This window comes from Mollisia scopiformis (assembly GCF_001500285.1).
Source record: "Mollisia scopiformis unplaced genomic scaffold LY89scaffold_13, whole genome shotgun sequence".
In the NCBI taxonomy this organism is placed as follows: domain Eukaryota; kingdom Fungi; phylum Ascomycota; class Leotiomycetes; order Helotiales; family Mollisiaceae; genus Mollisia; species Mollisia scopiformis.
Window position 1 is genome coordinate 1,359,646 of NW_017263593.1, and position 20,649 is coordinate 1,380,294.

Genomic DNA, 20,649 nt, shown 5'->3' on the forward strand with positions numbered 1-20,649 from the left:
TTTCAGGACGAAGAGCAAGAAACGATGCAAACAGAAGCAAAGTAACAGGCTTCGACATTGTGGAGCCATGAAGCCTAAGGTTACGAGGCTATGACCGTCATTGGACATTGTACCTTTGCGGGCGACTCTAAGTGGTCACTCTCCTTTCGTAGTTGTCTGCCCCCAACGAGGACTTCTGTGATTGTTGTCGGCATGCAAACGTGGACCAAATTCGGCTCGTGCCGTGTGTGGTCGGTGCAATTGAAGCCAGGCTGATGATTGGCTGCTCTCCTTTTGTTCGTTTGTTGGTGTCGCCACCGGAGGCGCAAGCGGCTGAAAAGTTGGCCCCAAGCGCATGATTTGGCGAGTCGCCCCTGTGCCTAACATCATTGGCTACTCTCCTTTTGTCTCGTGTTATCTCGTTTTGTGAGCTGAAGGATAACTTTGACTGCTGTCACAACCAAACACCGGCACCTTTTATATATTTCTCAGATCGTTGCCATGGAATTCCTACAATCACACCCAGAACCAACCACCATGACTCAGCTCAGATCGAGCCCATGATGCGCACAGCCTTGTCCATTCCATCATGGATTTTGTCCCTGGGCCATTGTCTAAATTTCGCTCTGATCTTCCCTTCGAACAAAGATGGAGCCCTCTGAAAACCCTACCTCGAGAAGCTCTGCTTAGAGCAGAAAATGAAGCTGCCTCAGATCGCCAAAATCATGAAAGAGCTGTATGGGTTTGATGCCAAGTAAGGATGTCCTTGTATCCTATGCTTAATGATCGTTTCTGATAAAGATAATAGTGAATCTCAGTACAAATACAAGTTTAAGTCATGGAAATGGAAAAAGAACCTTCAGGCTGCAGAGAAAGCGCACATCTGCCAAGCTGTTCAGTCAAGAGCAGGGCTAGGAAAACCAGTGACCGTGAAGTATAGAGGCAAGGAAGTAAACCAACAGAACTTGCGAAGATTTGCGAAGGAGAGGTGCAGACAGCAGATGGTACTCAAGTCGCCTGCCCATTACTCCGAATTTCCTGGCCGGCGCATTTTCAACCGTTCCATGCCAATTGGAAACACGGTGTGAGTTTTCCCCAATTTAATGCTGGGACTGTTTCCTGACATTTATACCACCTCGCTTTCTTCGGTGGAACATTCCATGCGAAGCAATCACTGCTTGGCAAGCACTGGCGTTCAATGACGGCTTCATTCCTACCTCTACTTCTCGCTTGGCATTACCGAGCCCAGAAGTTGAGATATCTGCGCTTCCTCTAGACAATACAGCCTCTGTTGGCGCTTCATCTGCTCTCTCAGAACTTCTCACGATGGAGCGGCCCATTGAGAGAGCTCTATTCTTCGTTCAAGGTAGGGTTGAAGATCTGATGTTGTCGATGAATAAGCACGAGCAAGTGTAGGTTCACGCTATCAGTGATCGAGGGAATGCTCACTATGTCTCAGGATGACTGTTCAATGGTTAAGGCAATATTGGACGTTTGCGTTTCGAACAGCCAAGCACTGGGGAAGAGGACCTCGAGAATGGACTGCTGATACCCTTGGATTTCATGCCCAACCACAGCTATCCTTGGAACGCTCTCACGTTCAAGCTGACCAGCAACAACAACCGTCTCAATGTTGTCGATGGAGTGTACACCTGGTCCCCGAAGATTGGAAGGAATTACCGTATCCTGGGTCGCCAATGTTCATGACTCCAGACTACTGCGACGAAACCCCCTCGACAAGATCGTTTGAAAAGCAAATCTCAGATCATAATGTCCCAGATCCAGAAGATCAATCAACTTGGAGAAATTGGCCAGAAGAGTTTCGAGCGGTGCCGTATGAACAAAAACTGGCACAAGCTCTTGACCTTTTCTAGCACAAGGAAGTTCTGAATTATGTGACCACGAGAAATTACGTCCGTTCGAATTGGCACAGCGAATTACTGAACGAGTTCAACTAGATATTTTTAAGAAGTGGTCCTCATCAGCTCGAACTGGCTGGCTCGTGTTTTGTAGTGTATTGCACTTGGCACAGGGTGACTGTACACAACAGGATGATGACTCGTGGCGATGGAAATCTTCACTAGAGGTTGATAGTCATTTTGAGAGTACCTGCGAGAAACACTGGAAGCTCAATCAACCATCATGCTTTGGAGCGACTACCGCTAGCATTCATCTGGGACATCTCTGGGCGGCAGTCCAGGCTGAATTTTTATCCTACAGAAGGCTGAGTGAGGACGATGCTTGGCTGTCCGAGGAGTTTTGCATGGAGACTCTGTTGAATGATCTCAATAATGGGAACCACATCTCGGTGGCATGGATTATACCTAGACTCCTGCTACCCTATTGTCGATGCGGACCATCTGGCGGACTTCATCCAACTCTTCGTCATCAGATTGTCATTGAAGATCACTTGATGATGGACGAACATCTGAGATGTACGTTGATTCCATCGTGGGAGCCGCTGTGATACTTCATGATTCGCACATGGATGTATCGTGCAGTCTCTGAATGTGTACTTTTTGTAACTCAGTGTGAGCATTATGCGGAGTGTGGAAGCCTAATGCTGAGAGACTTTGAATGTAATACACAAGGCAAAAGTAACGTTAGTCATCAATATCCTGGATGATCTTACTTCATGAGCAATGTCTCACTTGGGAAGATCCTCTCCTGAGCATCCCACCAGTTGAGCATTTCGTCCACTTGGGGATTGTTCACTTGATCATTTTCTCCTCTTGAGGATTTTCTCCCCTTGGGGACTCTCTCACTTGAACACTCCCCCACTTGAGCGTTGCCTCATTTGAGGATTCCCCCAACTTGAGTACCCCACTTGAGTATCCCCTCACTTGATGATTCTACCACTACATTTGAGCAACATCCAGACCCGTTTCTGCCACTCTGCTTCCGTTCTTGCTTTTGAACTATGGAAGGAAACCTGGCTCAAGTTGGACAGAATTGCAGCTCAGCATAGCCGTGACAGTTCCATTGGTCGTGCGAACAGCGTTCTACCCCCTCACGAGATTGAGTGATGTATATTCCCTTTCTGGGATTAAGTTCAGAAGACTGCACAAAAGCACGACGCAGCTTCGCTCTTCGATCACGATGCAACTATTCGCCACGAGTCCTGTCTCGAAGGGACAAACTCTTATGAGACTCCACGACACATTGCCTAAACGCTTGGAGAACCTTGAAAGACTATCAGAGCTTGCGGGGTAGAAACGCCTCGGGGACTTAGGCGGTACAGAGCACTCTGTCTCAAAAAGCAGAAGTGCAGCATGATGTGATACAACTGTTGTTGATCAGCAACAGGAAAGAACAGCTGTAGACCGGCGTAAAGCAGATCAGTAAGGAGTGTTTCACTAGTGACCGGACTTGGTAGAAAGCCTTTAGAGGGAATGCAGTAAGGTCACTGGAACCTCGTTTGGTGAAATTCACTGTATTTCTAGCGCTGCACGCAAGAAGATAGCGTATGTACCAGTGAAGTACCCTGTGACTACAGGGGCTTACGGGCCTTGCTCGCTAGTCGTCTCCGACCCACATAGTGACCATAGCTCGTACCCCAGCCTAAGGTTATCCCTGAGCCAACAGACAACCAACCCCGCGCAGCAGTCTGACATTGACACAACCTCGCAACCAACACACAACTCCAAGGCTGACCACCCAAGACCACGGCAGTGGAATCTTATTTTATGCTTACGATTAACCGCATAACTCCAACCTCAAATGCATACCGCCTGTTGCACTTACGCGCATCTCACTGGATCTCCGGAGAATTTAAGCGCAGTGTTTGAGATTTCAACCGCTAACAGCCAGTCGTTCGGAGACTTTGCAACAAAATAGACCGAGCATCCTCGAAACTCTTGTATTTCTGTACATTCTATCTTTAGTTGTCATTGCGAAATGCAACAAACCCCGTTATGAAGTCATATATGGGAGGAAGCTGTTGGATTGTTCCTTGGTGTTGTCTTGGTGGTCTTCGCGACGCGCGACCATGATATCCGCGAATCACGACCAGAAGGTCATCCTGTTTTCTATCTTTAGACCTCATCGCGACGTGCAACGAAACCTTGTTCGGGGACGCATCTGCGAGGGACGATGGTATGTTTCTTATCACGGCTTGTCTGCCAAGGTCTCTGGGATTTGCGACAGCATCCCACTGGGAGTTGGCTCTCGTCTTCCCTCTGGGCGTGTCGCGACAGTGCGAAGGCAGCAAATGGAAGACACGATATGGACACAAGTATCGCTTGGTTGAATGCTCTCAAGTGAGGCAGCGTTCTTGTCCTTCCGCGCTCATGTCTTCCTCCATGTTGTGTCGTCAGAGTCGAGCGACGAGGTCGTTAAACCGCGATTTTCACTTGCTTCCTTGCGGCGAGGTTCTTCGATGTTTCGAAGTCGACTTGTACACTGCATGTTATTTCGATCTCTGGTACTTTCTGCGTATTGTATATCTGACGCTCCCCACCTGTCTTTGATATATCTTGGAGAAGTGACGAGTGCTACCCTACATCTCAGTCGCTCATGCAGACTTGACGTCTATCGTTCTTGCGTTATCATCAGATATCGCGAGGAAGATGGAATCTTTTGTCCTCTATCCTTTGCTTAGTCGCTGAGTGATATCGCTAAAGAAAGTTCGAAAGATGGCTCTTCTCATTTGAGATGTGGGTGATGAAAATATGTTCGGTCGGTCATTCTGGAGTCAATCCATGATTTCGACCGCGATGTCCTTGCATATCACCGCTACGGTTCCCTCTTTCGACCTCCAAAGATCTATTCCATGTCTCTGTCTTCGTTCGTATCCGCGACCCCATATCCAACATCGCTGTGTCGTCCTTTCCGGGACCGAAGAGAGTTTGCGATCGACTTGTTACTTGATCTTTGACCTCAGAAGTGTAGGGTGTAAGGTCTGTTCTCGCTACAACGCCGTCCATGCTCTGCTTGAGCTCTCTGAGCCTTCACATGAGATTGTTGTCGCGCGAGAGCATCCTCCAGTGTGTTGAGACGCACTATGTCATGCTGAGATGCCCTCTCACCTGGCGATGATTGTGTAGCATCACTAATCACATACTCGCTGAGTTGCGACTAGGTCCTTTCACTACCACAAGTCACTCCGAACATTTGACTGTATCATCTTGTAGATTTCGCACCATTCAGTTCCTCCTGCGTATGCATCGGCCTATAAAATCCCCCTCCAATATCTTTGATATCTACTTCATCCAACTCCACATATCTACTTTCAGTGCACCTTTTCACCAAACATGAATGCAAACCAAGAACACCTATCGACACAAGCTGAGGCACTTTTCCGTGAGGCATTTCCATATGGCTACACGCTTATTCCCTCCCACACGGGCCCCCCTCGCAGGGCACTATGGGCTCTCATAAATAGTATTAAGCATCAAGGCAGCCATCTACTCAGAACACCTAACATCGACCAACTGGAATCGTTGCAACCCAACCAATATTTTGTTTCCACAACTAACAAAGTAGAACGACAAATACAAGACACAACACTTCAACATCTTCCTGAATCGGACACCATTGTCATATTAGCTGCCGTCTTACACAGGTACGGTCTATTGTTTGACAAAATGGTATGACTTGGGATCCGTGATTCAAAATCCAATTGCTGGATCGTACCTGATACCAGAGAGGATCTGATCATCTGGATTTATCTTGAAGAACCTGCAGCAACTGGAGACCAAGGGAAGTTCACGGGCTTGCGAAGAACCGATGTTCCTCATCGCGGCCCACTTCCCTCTACTCGCACTTTCATGCCATCGACGACAGTTCCAAGTCAGGTGCCTGCGTCTCTCACGCCAGGTAACTCAACGACAAGATGTCGAGCGCCATCAAACTCCAGATATGAAGCAGACGGGCAGCCAGAGGCATCAGAAAGACCTCTGAAAAGTACTGAACGTCCGCCGCAAGCTTCTCAACGAATCGAAGGCACAAGGCAGCTTCGGCACGCAGGTGAGTCGATTCCGGCTACGCATACTTCCCAAGGTGGTCAAGGGAGCAGCTCCGCCCATCCCGGCCTTTCTCGGCCTCCCATCCATGAGTACACCTCGATGCCAAACCTCAAGAATGACCCTAACATCGAGACTCCCTCGGCACCGTGGAGATCTATACGTGGCCGCGCTGGGCCAGGACAAGTCGGACCGAGACAGAAACGGCAAAACGTTTTCCCCGCCCCTCGTCAGAGCTCCATCACCGCCTACACTGACCAGTCAAGCACCGACACAGCGGGTGTGAGACCTCGAGTAAGTGCAGGCCAAAATCAACGTGCCTATGGGGTAGGATCAGATACACGCAATATCGTCCCGAAACTCCCTCCTGTCGTGGAAGAATTGGTAAACGAACATCACTCAGACGCGAATCAAGTCAGAGTCCAAGGGTCCACAGCTAGGAGGCAATTCGAGATTAACAAGAAGATAGCAGCACCCCGGCCCGAGGAAGGAATGATATTGAATCAACCAGCATCTGAACCTTCGGAAGCTGAAATTCAGCTTGCTTTGAACAATGAGCGACGACTTGTCCGCCGAGCTTCAACGTTCTCACCCCATACGTTCTTGTCCCAAATGGGAAATAGATCTTCGGCCGTAAACAAAGACTGGAAGACAAGTGTCAAGCATCAAGCAATGGATTTCTATAACAAAATACGAACGGAACTTAATCCAACCGCTGCCGAGAAGCGCGTGATCTTCATCTGTCTTTCAGAGGATCGGAACGACCGTGGGTATTACAGCTTCGAGTGGTCTCTTATATGTGCACCACCAGACAGGTCTCCATATGGAGCTATGCATTATAAGCTAGAGAAGTACACGTTGAAGCAGTCTGTCGCAGTCCGATCATCGCACAAGCCTATGGTGATGCTCAGAGCTGACACCCTCAACTCGGAAGGGTATTCTGATGAAATGATGGGTCTCATCAGCCTTGAACCCGCTCTCGAGCTAACATCTGAGAGGGGAATGAATGACTGGATACGGAATTACCCTTACAACTCACCACTTATCTTGAATGCCGAAAATCCTTCGAAAACATGGGTCGAGGATGTTCTGAGACAGTCCGAAAACCGGTGGACGAAAATACTGAAACCACATATCGATACAAGCATGACCGTCCTCTGGGACATCATCGTAAAAGAGGCAACCCAGTTCATCCAAGATTTGCGCGCGGATGATTCCGAGTATGGTGCAACACCACTATTTTTGGCAGACAAATTCCGGCGCAAGACTATACCAACGCTCAAGCTACGTGGCGAAAGGTTAGCTCCAGTGCCGCCAACCAAGAAGAAAAGCACAGACAAGGCCAGTGCAAGGCCAAAAACGGTGGGATAAGAATTTGAATATATGTTTGAGGAGAGCGGAATGATAGTGGAGTTGGCTAGATCTGCTGGCTAGATCGTCAATTATTCAATGTAATCGTAGAGTTAAAGTCAGAACATGTCAATTTCTCACTGTAAAGTGCTTATCTTTGTCTGAGCACTGACGTGGCTAAGTACAATCAATCAGGGTCATCAGCACTCAGTAAATCCGTAGTTCATTGCGTCTTGGATCAATGATCTGGAGTAAACCTTGCAAATGGTTACATATTGTACATCAAGAGCGGCGCTCTAAACACAACCCAAAATATCCCAAGGGTACCGGCCCTGAAATCCACCTGGACCAAAGTGCTTCCTTCGCAATTCTTCCATCTGAAGCTCCTCCGGATACTGTTTGAGGAACTTCGGAACTTCTTCTTTCCAGAACCCATCGAACCTATTGACATTCATGGCTGTCGTGTATTCCTGTGTAGATAGAACATTAGCGCTGTCCAGTTTTGAAAGGTTACAGTAGCAAAGAGACTAACCCAGTACTCTGGATAGAAGCCAGAGAGTTCAAAGTCTATCAGAGCAACCACCTTGCCATCCTTCACCATGACATTTGAGCTGCTTGCATCGCCGTGTGTGAAACAGATCTTGTCCCGCCTCGCTTCGTGCAATACAACCATTTGTCTCATTTCCTCTTTTTGTTCATCCGTGACCCATGTACACGTCTCCTTCTTAATCATGTCGTCTTCGATGTGAACTCCACAACGAAGAAACATGTGAAAGTCACTCTCATTTGCAAAAGGACCAAAGCCATGCGAGCCTTTCCACAGTCGTTTATCGTATAGAGATTGCATATCAGACGATGCTAACACACCAGGACGAGGATGTGGTATGTTGTGGAGCTCTTCAAACATGTCTTTCAACTGTGCGAACAAACTCGCCTTTTCTGCCTCGCTCCTCTTGTCCCAACCTTCCCCAATTACTTCTCCATCGATGAAGTCCATGATGATGTACGATGATCGGTCTTTCTGAAAGGCAGAGTAGACTTTTGGGACCGGAACCGATGTCATTTCCGCTACAAATCGAAGAGCTGCTGCTTCAGATAACTGTACTGCCGGACCGTATTTAATACACATATTCGTTCCGGGTATGCGTCGGACTGTGCGAAACGTCTCGTGGTCACGATATGGCTTGATGGTCTTGAAGGCGAGTCTGCGCCACTTTCGAGTATCATTGTATACACGAGAGCATGGTGGAGCGTCGATTGTGGGAGCTGCAAAAGGTGACGGCTTTCTCGAGGTTGGTATCTCTTCTTCGTTTTTAAATAGCTTGGAGCAGCATTTTGGAAGAGTCAGGCAACGCATTCTGGCGGCAATTCGGTGTTTTCTTTGGAGCAGAGTTCATAGACCAATTTGTGTTTAAATGTATGTTGAAGATGAAGAGTTGTCTGATCTCACAATTGGAGTGAATCATTGTCAGTCAAACAGTCATGATAGGGCTCAGCCTTCTGGTAATCACAAGATTCAACGGAAAGTTTGATAAAACTACCGCAAAGTCTCGCTCTCATTAGCTAATTACCACAGTTTGTTTCATCTCAAGACGTCAAGGTCACACAATTGTGATATACTTTACAGAAGATCACTACCATCCATACGGATCGTACTGATGGTCCCACCCCATTCCACCCTCGTCATAACAGCCGAAACCTCGTTCCGATCCTAGACTTCGTCGACCTCCATCGCTATACCAACCTGCAGACAACTCAACCGTCGAAGCAACAGACGGTGAACGGCGACGCTGCCGATCCGAAGCTCGCGTAAAGCCTTGAGCATTACCCATCGGAGTTCTTCCAATATAGCCAGCAGCACCTTGCCCCAAAGTTTCACCGGGACGAGTATACGGTCTCGGACTTCTTCCACCTAAACGGATACCTCTATCCAATGATTCCGCTCTTTTGGAATCAGCATATGGCCGGGGACTTCTCCCTCCTAAGAGGAATACTTCTATCTAACGATTCCGCCCGTCTGGAATCAGCATACGGTCTTGGAGTTCTCTGTCTTACACCTATACCCAGAGAGCTGGTACTTGGAGATCTCAAAGCTCCACTCATGAGAGCATTTGAACGTCCTTCATAAGCACCTGCACCAAGTCGAGTTGCTAAACCTCGCGCATAGTCACCTCCGCTCCGATCATAGATGCTCGTTCCGCTAGTAGCATGGTCCGGAATACCAGCTCGCTAGTTTCGAATATTTTTAGTTAGTGTCTCACGGTTGCGGGTTTTGTTGCAGTCAAGACGTTCGAGACGGCGGGCGGTAGGTGCGTGGCGGTCGATTAGGATGGTCGAAAGTCGACGGGGGTGGAGATCAGAGAGACGACGGCCATGGCCGTCACATATCCTATCTGTGCTCATATTTGATATGTGGGTGAGTTTGAGAGATATGATTTGGATGTGAACAAGGGCTGAACTGAGATTAGTTGAGACTTTATATAAGCATCTGCAGTAATCACTGTGATTGTAGTTGCAGAAGACATCTGATGATGTCTGCTCAATTTCGTCATCCCGTGGAGGCAACAGGTCGACCTCCATTATCTTGGTCCATCAAAGAGGACCGAGTGCCTTCAATCAGTCGAATGTTCTCTAGAGGGAGTCTTCCCTTTCGTCTCAGGTCAACCCCGCTTCTTTCAATCAACGTTGCTCCTAATATCTTGTCGAACCATATTCTTTTGGAATATCGATTCATTGCTTAATGACTGTGATATCATATCGGAGTGATTCAGAAGTCTAATACTTCAAGTAGCAGACATCTATCAAACTCTTGCACACATTTAAGCCGACTTCAACTTTCCCATAAGTGAACAAGTTGCCCCTAAGCAAATGAACAACGTTAAACCGAAATTCCAATAACGAATAACCAATAAGAATGCGCTGCCTGATCAACTTGCTCAATGCACAGGCGCTGACCCGATATCGACTTCGTCGTCTGAATGCAAAGTTCAAAGAACACATGTGGAACGCTCGAAGATTGGAGAAATGGGCGGGAAAGGTTGTGAGGTCGGCACTCAAATCATACGAAGATATAGAGAGCGCAGGCGGACGAGCAGCTCGAACACTCAAAGCTTATAAACTTGAGCCAGCAGCAAAGGTAGTGAGTTTTGAGCCAAATGTCAATGCTGGGGGCAATAACAGAGAGAAGGGCTTCAAGGAAGTGAAGATTGACGAGTACATGGTGAAGGAGCGGAAATTGAGAATCTGTTTGAGAACATGATTCAAGGACAGACAGAAAAGGGGTTTCGGCGTCCTAAGACAAGTGTTGTTATACACTTTGATAGAAAAGCTTGCGTTCAGAGGCTGTGAGAAGTATTTAGAGCTTGAACATCACATCTCACTGCATCAATATATATATGAATGGCAAAGAATGACCTCACTATGAGCAAATCTGAATGAGAAAACCCCCCTTTCGAAGTCTATAAAACCTCCTCATGTTTCCAGCCATCAAGCATTCTTCGTTCTCATTACACAAACACAACTCAAGAAAATAATCAGAATGTGGAGAGCAGCACAAAGAGCAGCCAACCAACGAGCCGGCATTGACGCCTTCGGCGCAGGTGTGAGAGGACTATACGGTGGAGATCCATTTCAGAGATTCCGAATGCGAGTTCGTGAGGATCGTCCAAGAATGTTGGGTAGAGTTCAAGGCATGTTCGGAGGTATTCAGGATAGGCTTGGTGGTATTCATCGGGGTATCTTTGGTGGTCGGATGGATCGAGGACAGTTTCTGGATGGGCATATGGACCAGCCGGCTGCGATCAGAGGCTTGTATGGTTTGGGTGGGTATAGGGGAGGTGGGCCGTACATCCATAGGGGGAACGGACCATACATGCATGGAGCGAGGTGAAGATGCTCGGAGTAACCAGAGTTGTGCTGAGAATGTCTGAGGGTGTTTAGCTAGAAACGATAGCAATGCGAGATTTTATGCAATTGAAAGTATCTGGAAACCAGGCATACTTGCCAAAGTTCAAGGCTGAGAGGAGCAAACGCGCAAATGTGGAAAGAACCCAGATGGAAACAGAAACTGCGACAAGCTAACAAAAGAAATAAAGCACTTGCTACTAGATTGAACTCCTATATCCATATCACAAAGTAAAAGCATTTGATGAGGAGGGGAACTCAAAGTAAATTCAGCCCGCTTTACACGTCTGCAAAGCCGACCGTTGAAGAGAAGTGAAGTGAACCCAAAGTCAACCGTCTATGAAAAACTCCAAGCTCAATGCAACACCGATAAAAGCCCCTTTTTTGTAACCGAACCCAAGTCTATCCCAACCCAATGCCATGTTTCCAATGCCCAGCGCCTCGATCCTATGCTATCCCTCCGAATGCGTCCCAGTCGTGTTGTCGAAAATCTACTTCCAGTAGAGAACACCGCAGTCACCGCACTCAGAGACTACCAAGAATTAGTATTTAACTCCAATTATTAGAGGTAGAATTACTTACTGACGGAGCTAGCACAGCTGGCCTCCTCGGCGCCTTGCTGGGAGGTACCCAGGTAAGGGAAGACACAGTTGGCCCAGTTGGTGTGGTAGGTGCCTTGATCGCAAGTGCAGTCGCGCTTGTTCTTGTTCCAGTAGAGAGGACCGCAGTCTCCGCAAGCAGCTGTGACGTTGGTGGCACAGCTGGCCTCAGCAGAGAGTTGTTCCGAAGTGCCCAAGTAAGGGAAAACGCAGTTTGCCCATTCTGTGTGGTAAGTACCCTGATCGCAAGTGCAGTCGCGCTTGCTCTTAGCCCAGTAGAGTGGTCCGCAGTCTCCGCAATCAGCCACTATCCCGCATTAGCTATTTGTTTCTGATTCTGGAGGTTGAACTACTTACCAACAGTGCTGGCACAGCTAGCCTCATAAGAAGCCTGTTGGGAAGTGCCCAAGTATGGGAAGACACAGTCAGCCCACTCGGTGTGGTATGTGCCTTGGTCGCAGGTGCAGTCGCGCTTGGACTCGAAGCTGGTTGCTGGTGCTGCGGAGACGACTCCGGTGAGGAGGAGAGAGGCGAAGATTGCTGAGAACTGCATTTTGACTGTTAGTTGAAAGTTGTTAGATTGATTGAAAGTTATAGAGTTCGAAGCTGGAGGGGTAGGAAGCTGGAGTAGTCTGAAGCTGTGAAGTGGTTGGAATGTGGAGTAGTAGCTGTGAAGTGGTTGGAAATTGGAGTGGTAGAAGCTGTGGAGTGGTTCGAAGCTGTAAAGAGTTTGAAGTGGAGTGAGGATTGGATTGTTTGATTGTGATGATGATGATGATGATGTGATGATGGTGTGTGATGAGGAATTGAAAGGTAGAAGATTGAGCTCAATATATATCATCAAGATGCGCAGAGAAACTGCCCGCAAAACGTTGATCCCAGTATCCTCAAGAGACTCGCTCGGCATTCAAGTTACAGCCTGATGGCACTTCCTTCCTTGAGGATGCTTGTAGTTTGAGATCGAATACCATACTTTGGTACTGTGTGACTTTCGGTCACGTTTTTTGCTCTGTGTACCGCCCGGGCAATTTCGTGCTGGAAGAGAAAATAGCCCGCGAGTAATCCCAGAAGTCAGATCCATCATTAGATCGTACATGAAAACATAGATGAAACAGCTAAGAACATTAAGGACGTATGACGACAGGAATTGGCGAGTAAGCCGTAGAGCAGATGCCGTCTGGAGATCGCCAAGGTAAACTCGCCGTGGAGGAAAAGTACAGTGCGGAGCCGCAGTAGTGGCGTCCTTCAGGATGAGGCTCAATTCGGTGAAGCCTTACGCACGTGAAACGGAGGATGATTGCTTACGTCTCCACTCTTTGTCTTCGGCTTTGATAGATTGAGACCGAGATTTGTTAATCTAACGACAATGGTTCGGAGAATTTAAATATGCAGTGAAAGCACTTGAGGATGCAGTACATATAGCCAGTGTTGCTCCACTCGATATTGTCAATCAGGAATTCATTTTTTTCCAACACAATACAGAACTTCGCACGACATGACGTTTGTCAAGTTTCTCCGTACACACCCATAGCACTGGCCTATTAACGAATAAACTTCTGCATTCGAATTATAGTCTATGGTCCAAATACTCTTTACAGCCAACGCCCGGGAAGACACCCATATGTACACCATTCTTCAAGCGCCCTGCTATATACCATCACCCACGTATGCTCATGAACACCAGCCCTGGCCCGATTATTTCCTTCTCCCAAAACCTTACAGCACCATAAACCCAGCAGCGACGGCCATAACAAGAACTGTACCAAATGCAGCAGCTCCTCTAACAGCAGTACTTTCGGTGGGAATATTGTTGGTAGCAGCTCCTCCCAAGTACCAGCTTCCAATGTCCGTCAAGAGTCCCTTCGAAGTCAACATGGAAACATTCGGTCCAACATTGCTAACATCGCTTCTGAAACTACCAAAGTATGAATATCGATCAATGTAATCGATTCGATCAAAGTATTCGGCAGACATATTGAAGAAATCTTGGGTATCAGGGAGGGTGTCGTTGTTCAAGGCATATTCGGTGATCCAGATGCTAGTGTTTGGATAGCTGATGCATGTTAGATGGGTATACCATAGAGAAGGGAGAACCTACGTAGCTCTGACTTGACCAATGTGCGAAGCAAGACCTGCAAAGTTGCCATACCAATGGATGGGAATGAAATCCGCCGTGCAATTCGTTCCTTGACTGGCACAGGCATCGAAAAAATCTGCCAACCAAGTAAACCCTCCTGGAGATCCTGTCACAGCTGGAGCACCAAGCTTGACGCCCAGTTTCTTCAATGGTTGAACTTGGGAGATCCAATTAGTAGCAGCAGTTGATGGCGATACCTGACTTCCTCCCGACGAGCTCGTTCCATCCGGTTCATTGTAGGTCAGAACATGAGTGACGTTCGTTCCCGCCTTGATCATCGACTGTACTGAGCTCAAGAATGTCGTTGTGGGAGACCAGAGCATAGGAACGAATTCGAATTCTTCTTGGGTTAGGTTCGAGTAGGCCGGTGATGCTGAAGGGCCATAATTGTAATACCATGTGAGATCACTGTTCCCCGAGACCCAGACCTGATTATCTTGCGGATGTTCTGTAGAAGGGACGAAGACAAGACCGCGTTTCGCAGATCGTGTCTGTAAGGTGTCTGCTGAAGTGAAGGTTGCTGCTGCGAGGAGCAGACTCGTTGAGAAGCGCATCGTGGGGTTTAAGGTTAATTAATGGGGATCGTGAAACCAAGCGATTGCCGGATTAATTCCGTATTAATTCGATACTACGAGGATCTCTCCTCGAGTATATTGCGATGGAAAAGACTGGACGAAGGCGAATAATCCAGGAAAGGGGCGTCCAAGGCTGAGATCTACGGATTCCAAATCAAGAATCTGCAGACTTCGTATTGAAATTGGAACGAACGAACATCCACTTTATATCTCGACGTACAGAATTAAATAAACGAATGTGTGAATGTGTGAAAGAAAGACACAAATTAAATCTATCAGGGAGAGAAGATAAATTTCAAAGAAGAGGGACGAGGACGAGCTGATGCAGGATTATCTCGCACGAACATCGCGTTGGTGTTCGGGATGGAAGGTTTCCCTGAACCGGTTCCCTTGGCTCCCTTTTCCAGGGCCCGCTGATATCGAAGATTGACCGATTAGGCTTCGACTCACGCTACAAAAACGCCAAGGGGTACCGTTTCGGGCGCTCGGGAAGGCGCCCAGACCCTGTGAGGGAACAATTCTTGGATCAGGTACGAGACAAGGGAGCAGGAGCCAGGACATTTAATAAACAATTAATAATATTAAGACAAAATCACAAATTTTCATTCGCATATTCTTTTCAACTCTCTTCTGCTCAGGTTCACGCAATATACATGTCATTCTCCAGTGCTTACCTCGTACTTTCGCCACCAGAAAAATATAAAAGCGGGACGTTCTGCCTTGGCTGGCTGGTGTTGCATATGCTAATTTGGGATGAGCGCTAGAGGCGCTATCGAATTCTTGAAAGCGGTTGAGGTTTTTCTTTTTGCTTGGTCAGATCCCGACCGAGAACAATGGGCTTGATATCGTACGCCCAGCTGAGACTGAATTGAAACAATGCAATCAATGAGAAATTTGGATGCGTGCGGTTGACTGCGGGGAGCCATTTTGTGGTGGAAAGGCTTTGTGAAAGTTTGAAATGGTGAGGACTCGAAAGGCATTTCCTCGCGAATTGAGGCGCATGTAATCAACATCCACTCTTGGTAAACGGGTAAGATCTCAGCTTATGGAATCAAGATACCCGTGTTTCCAAGCTTGCTAAGGGTACGGTGTCCAAGACAATAGTATATAGTTTGAAATTGTAGGCTACAACTTTGCTTACACCACGACTTTCTCATGCTGAAAATTCGCCTCCATAGCCAAGATACCTTCCTTGGCCGCCACAACATTCTCCTGAATCCGCCATGATGGTACCTTATTCTCATATAACCAGTCAATTTCTTCGGTCGAGAATCCTCTGAGATCGGGAACGAGGAGGAAAGAAAAGATGAAGAACAACAGAGAGCCACCTCCATAAACAAAGCCAGCTCTGATACCGAGATTGCCAGCGTCAACATTATATATGTATGCCACAGTGAAGGTAAATAGCCAAGTAGAGAAAGCGTTCGAGATGACTGCCACGCCTTGAGTCTTTGCACGTAATCTGTACGATGAAATCTCGCCAGTGATAGCCCAAGCAGTTGACACAAGGGTAACAGCTTGCCATGAGATGAGTAGATTCCTATGAAAGTCAGCAATGCACCAGGAACAGAGTTAGGAACATACATGATGATGGCAACTGCCCATAAAGCGCCTTTGCTGTGGGTGTAATACAACCCACCAATGACAAACATCACGACACAGTTGACGCCAGCACCAACCAAGAAGATCAATCGACGTCCAGTCTTCTCCATAAAGAACCAGGACCCAACAATGGCAAAGATAGCAATACCGAAGCCACCAATTGCAACATCGTACGAATGAATGGGTTCAAGTCCAGCGATGATGAGGAAGTAGATTGACTGAGCCAAGAGACAAGCCCCTGTGAAGCCGAAACCCAAGAACATCCAGACCACTGTCAACGTTCTCTTGAGGCTGCTTCCTTTGAAGAGATCAACGTATGAACCAGCACCATGACGAAGTGCCTGATCTTCCTCAAGACGAATACCCAAGGCCATATGTGCTAGGCGAGCTTCGATTTCGTTGTTGGATCCATACAATTTCTCCAAAGAATTCCTGGCCGATTTGGTTCTTCCTTGAAGAAGAAGCCACGTAGGTGACTCGGGCATGAAGATGAACAGAAGACCAGTGGCGATAGGCCAAGCCCATTGAACAGCAAAGACCGTTTTGAACGAGTGCGTGGTGATATTCGGAACAAACATTCTGACAACCACGAGTCCAATCGCTTGCATGAAGAACATGAAGAGGATGATAGCCGATTGAATAGGTCCTCGAAGACGCAAAGGAGAGATCTCGGAAGCCCAAGCAGTAGCTGTAGCAAAGAGACATCCAATGGCAAGGCCATTGACCATCTTTCCGCCTAACAGCATTGCTCTTGATGTGGCTCCAAATTGAATGCCAACTCCTGCAATGGACAACACACAAGATCCAACACAAGGCCATTTTCGTCCAACTCGATCAGAGACGAAACCGATCAGGAAGCCACCCATGGCCTGAAGGAGGTAAGACATGGCAGTCCATAGAGATGCCCAGATAGAAGGGACATATAGCTCGCCTTCTGCGGTAACAGCTCCAAAGTAAATCACGAAACCTGGCATGGAGATTGTTGCTCCATTAGCGATTGTGTCATATCCAAAGCACATTCCAGCACCAAAAGCTGCAACGCAATGGAAGATGATGCGTTTGTGAACTTTGATGGCTTTCCATAGCGAGTATTGTCGTTCTCTACCGAATATTTGCTCGCCCAGCTGTTCATGTTGAGTCCGACCATTGTCGAGGTGTTCGAAGGTTGCACCTTTTGAGTCTGCCATTGTAAAGTATGGAGTTGCTTCTTCCCCAGAATACGGCTGAAATTGGGCATGGGGATGGGGGAATATATGCCATTTCTCCTCAGCATTATAATGACTGGGGAAGTATGGGGAACGGGGCTACATCCCCACAATCTTTCCAGTATCAGAATAATCCGCAGAGAAGGTTGAGGTGGATAATTCTGGAATCGAGGGGGAAAAGAGTTCCCGAGTCATGAAGAAGGCGTTCTGAAACAAATCATCTTCCTCTTCACAACGAATGATATACGAGCAGAGATACTAGCGTGGACATTTCGAATGCAACAAGTGGACATGAGGTGGACAATGTCCACATGAAAAGAAGTCACTGCACGTGCCTTCGCGACATTCTAGTCCGACACTCCACCTCAAGGGTGGACGGCAGCTCTCCACAAACATCTCCAGCTCTTGTCGGTGCAGTCAAAATGTCCAGTCATATGCAATTCCACCTAATGTTTCGGTCGGGAATCCAGACAGGTCCCATTTCTGCTCTCCAGCGTTTTATGCCTCTACCACCTTGAGTTCTGCAAGTTATCGCAATGGCTGGAAGTCGTGAGCAACACACAGGGCAGAGAACCCCTCGAAAATGGACTGTCACTGGAGATGTCAAGGTCGATGGAGACTTCGAACTTTCCAATGGAACGGAGGAGCAGTCAGAGATCTTATTTGACTACGAACGTGCTGAAGGAGGAATTCCATTCATTGAAACCAGCAAGGTGATCAGCAATGGAGAGGATGTTCAAGTCGAGATTGTATTCAGCGAGACATATGCGGGGCTGCATAGCGAGACGGGTAAGTCGGCTCTATGGCGAGATATCCATCAGCTAATATTCTATAGGAGATGGCCCATTCTTGCTCTTCTCGAATGCTATGGACACCTACAGAGTACATACTCAGACCTTCAAGCCTTCCACAACCTCAAGCAGAATTCAGTTACCGTTCGCACAACGATCCCAAAGATACCAGAAAGTAATTCTAAAGACGCCAAACTCTGCCATCACGATATCGTCAATTGGCTACATCCACGTCCGCCCACCAAATCCTACCATCAGCACATTCAACTGCTCGAACGAGAAGTTAAACAAAATATGGCGAGATGGGGTTAGAACAGTGGACATGTGCACAGTGGAAGCAGGTGAAACTGCCGAAGCTTGGGAAATTACAGAAGAGGGGACAAGAATACTCGGTCAACACTGGGCTCCTTGTCGACAAGGAACTCGATGGGGTGATATGAAAGCGGAATTTGAAGTGAAGATTGAGAGAGGAGGAGCAGGCTGGGGAGTTCATATGGTGGCCAATGGATTAATATTCTGTTTGGATGTTGCCAAAAGGTCTCTTGGTGCTTTCGAAGGGCTTTCGGATATCAATGGAGTATTTCCATCAATACCTCGAGGAATATGGGACATTGGGCCTGACATTGATTGCAGTGGATGGTTGAAGATTGTCACTATTGCTCGAGGAGACTCGGTCCTTGTGGAAATCAATGGCATTGAGGTCGCTTCGTTAAGTGGTCTTGACGTTCATCCGATTCTTGGTGGCAGTGGAAACAATACTGGTTCCATAGCATTCGGTGGTCCTCAGGGTTATATCTCGCTTTATCGAGCACTGAAGGTTTCGAACGACGAGCAGGTGCTTTATCAGAACTCACTACAGCTTCAAGACAAAGACCGAACATTGGCCGACTTCGCCGTGGGTACGAATGCTCTTGCATGTACCATCGATGGTGCCAAACGGGACCGAGCTTGCTTTGGTGGAGATCTTTTCGTTATGGGACGCTCAATATGCTACTCGACTGGCAATTTGAATGCAATATTAGGAAGTATCAAGCTTCTCACGAGTCACCAAACAGCAGATGGATATCTTGGAAACTTGTGTCCCATACAAGCACCAATGCACGAAGATACTTGCGAACCTCCAACATATGCTTTCTATTCTCTAAGCTACGCTCTTCTTTTGATCGTCGCTATCAAGGACTACTGGATGCATTCTGGTGACAATGCTACTATTGGATTTATCTGGCCGAGATTGGAGAAGTTGTTGTCCTTTACAGAAAAGTTCATTGACGAGAGAGGTCTAGTCGTTGCTCCTCCACCTCTGTCAAGTAAGTGCATCGCCCAATTCTTGTCAAGTGGAGCTGATCTTGGCAGTGGATTGGTTTCCAATGGGCGGACCTATCTTCGGAGCTTCTGGAAAAATCAATCTCGCTTTCTATGATGCTCTGAGATCGATGAGCAGCATGTCAACGTTTCTCAGCATCAAAGACACTTTCTTGGACCAAGCAGCGACACTCAAAGAGAGCATCATCCACCATCTCTGGAATTCTGAGGCTGGTATCATGCGTAAGTCACAGCCTGGCTTTTGACCTCTCACTGTAGGCAAAGTTTGTGCTAATTCACAGTTTCTGGCTTTAGGTATGAGCGATCTGGCTTCTCCAACTGGCATATGCCAAGACATCAATGCCTACGCCATTACAACCGGTGTTTCGCCTGCTCACGCCTCCTCAATCACCACACTTTCAGCCCCATTCGATGGCACTCTCCCACTCGCATTTCAAGGCATTGAACGTTGGGATCAAAAGAAAGTCGTTAGCCCCTATGCTTCGGGGTTCGCCGTAGAAGCATTGTTCGAACGTGACCAAGGAACATCTGCCATTGAACTCCTTGAGAGGGTGTGGGGAGTGATGTCTGATCAGTCAAGTCCAAACTATTCCGGTGGTCACTGGGAAGCCATGAAAGCTGACGGTACCCCAATCACGGATGATACATCTTTAATGCATGGATGGTCTACTTGGCCAGTGTATCTTCTGCCTAGATATTTGGCTGGTCTTCAACCTTTGGAACCAGGGTGGATTCGTTGGAGAGTTAAACCTGTGTTGGCGGGATCGGAAAGAGTAGATGTGGGTTTGTCGACTCCTGCAGGCAACGTGAAAGTTAGCATGGAGCTACGAGAGACTATGGGTACTGGAAGCATTGTTTTGGGTATTCCTCTGGGGTCAACAGCTGAGGTGTTTGCTCCGGAAGGTTGGATCATCGTGACGTCCGAAAAGATATCCGATGCTAGCCTTCTGGCATCTCAGACGATTCGTGGACAGGAAGAGGAAGTTACGATAAGGATTTGTCGAATCGGTAGTGCCTCTCAGCCCTCTACGGATTCAGAAAAGGATACGATTCATGAGCAGACGGAGGAGATCTTGGTACCTGCTAAGTCCCGAGCTGGGGCTTGGAGACCAGTTCGTCGACTTCTTCAATGGTTCATGTAGAATAGAATAGACTCAATCAATCTGGATCAAATCCGCTCCGACATGACATTGTTTGAATTGACCCTTAGTCCAGCCCACGG

The 20,649-nt window shown here is 47.5% G+C and overlaps 7 protein-coding genes across 7 annotated transcripts; 2 read left to right on the forward strand and 5 right to left on the reverse strand.

The window, feature by feature from the left end:
• The first annotated feature begins 1,186 nt into the window (after window positions 1–1,186).
• On the forward strand, window positions 1,187–2,048 carry LY89DRAFT_88512 (uncharacterized protein). Its single transcript, XM_018223489.1, has 2 exons — window positions 1,187–1,391; window positions 1,439–2,048. Exons 1-2 carry the CDS (start codon window positions 1,306–1,308, stop codon window positions 1,851–1,853), a joined length of 501 nt encoding a protein of 166 aa, XP_018070985.1. The 5' UTR covers window positions 1,187–1,305; the 3' UTR covers window positions 1,854–2,048.
• Window positions 2,049–7,588: 5,540 nt separating this feature from the next.
• On the reverse strand, window positions 7,589–8,421 carry LY89DRAFT_586358 (kinase-like protein; the record flags this gene model as incomplete). The annotated part of the gene is made up of 3 exons (XM_018209362.1): window positions 7,589–7,762; window positions 7,825–7,932; window positions 7,960–8,421. The coding sequence occupies 3 exons, from the start codon at window positions 8,419–8,421 to the stop codon at window positions 7,589–7,591; spliced, it is 744 nt and encodes a 247-aa protein (XP_018070986.1).
• A 499-nt stretch (window positions 8,422–8,920) lies between these two features.
• Window positions 8,921–9,872, reverse strand: LY89DRAFT_782859 (uncharacterized protein; the record flags this gene model as incomplete). Its single annotated transcript, XM_018222624.1, has 4 exons — window positions 8,921–9,236; window positions 9,325–9,517; window positions 9,581–9,745; window positions 9,794–9,872. 4 exons carry the CDS (start codon window positions 9,870–9,872, stop codon window positions 8,927–8,929), a joined length of 747 nt encoding a protein of 248 aa, XP_018070987.1. The 3' UTR covers window positions 8,921–8,926.
• Window positions 9,873–11,686: 1,814 nt separating this feature from the next.
• On the reverse strand, window positions 11,687–12,347 carry LY89DRAFT_734728 (uncharacterized protein; the record flags this gene model as incomplete). The annotated part of the gene is made up of 3 exons (XM_018219937.1): window positions 11,687–11,727; window positions 11,778–12,101; window positions 12,152–12,347. 3 exons carry the CDS (start codon window positions 12,345–12,347, stop codon window positions 11,687–11,689), a joined length of 561 nt encoding a protein of 186 aa, XP_018070988.1.
• A 1,163-nt stretch (window positions 12,348–13,510) lies between these two features.
• On the reverse strand, window positions 13,511–14,485 carry LY89DRAFT_586395 (uncharacterized protein; the record flags this gene model as incomplete). Its single annotated transcript, XM_018209365.1, has 2 exons — window positions 13,511–13,847; window positions 13,893–14,485. 2 exons carry the CDS (start codon window positions 14,483–14,485, stop codon window positions 13,511–13,513), a joined length of 930 nt encoding a protein of 309 aa, XP_018070989.1.
• Window positions 14,486–15,591: 1,106 nt separating this feature from the next.
• Window positions 15,592–17,535, reverse strand: LY89DRAFT_617970 (MFS general substrate transporter). The gene is made up of 2 exons (XM_018210820.1): window positions 16,091–17,535; window positions 15,592–16,046 (listed from the first exon to the last, which is right to left on the reverse strand). The coding sequence occupies exons 1-2, from the start codon at window positions 17,293–17,295 to the stop codon at window positions 15,644–15,646; spliced, it is 1,608 nt and encodes a 535-aa protein (XP_018070990.1). The 5' UTR covers window positions 17,296–17,535; the 3' UTR covers window positions 15,592–15,643.
• Window positions 17,536–17,572: 37 nt separating this feature from the next.
• Window positions 17,573–20,643, forward strand: LY89DRAFT_88578 (bacterial alpha-L-rhamnosidase domain-containing protein). The gene is made up of 4 exons (XM_018223490.1): window positions 17,573–18,102; window positions 18,149–19,411; window positions 19,458–19,649; window positions 19,722–20,643. Exons 1-4 carry the CDS (start codon window positions 17,850–17,852, stop codon window positions 20,567–20,569), a joined length of 2,556 nt encoding a protein of 851 aa, XP_018070991.1. The 5' UTR covers window positions 17,573–17,849; the 3' UTR covers window positions 20,570–20,643.
• Window positions 20,644–20,649: the final 6 nt, after the last annotated feature.

Coding starts and splice junctions, on each gene's coding strand:
- LY89DRAFT_88578 (XM_018223490.1), top strand. CDS start 17,850: ATGGCTGGAAGTCGTGAGCAACACACAGGGCAGAGAACCCCTCGAAAA. Junction 18,103..18,148: donor GGGGCTGCATAGCGAGACGG/GTAAGTCGGCTC, acceptor AATATTCTATAG/GAGATGGCCCATTCTTGCTC. Junction 19,412..19,457: donor TGCTCCTCCACCTCTGTCAA/GTAAGTGCATCG, acceptor TGATCTTGGCAG/TGGATTGGTTTCCAATGGGC.
- LY89DRAFT_617970 (XM_018210820.1), bottom strand. CDS start 17,295: ATGGCAGACTCAAAAGGTGCAACCTTCGAACACCTCGACAATGGTCGG. Junction 16,047..16,090: donor TGGGCAGTTGCCATCATCAT/GTATGTTCCTAA, acceptor TGACTTTCATAG/GAATCTACTCATCTCATGGC.
- LY89DRAFT_88512 (XM_018223489.1), top strand. CDS start 1,306: ATGGAGCGGCCCATTGAGAGAGCTCTATTCTTCGTTCAAGGTAGGGTT. Junction 1,392..1,438: donor ATGAATAAGCACGAGCAAGT/GTAGGTTCACGC, acceptor ACTATGTCTCAG/GATGACTGTTCAATGGTTAA.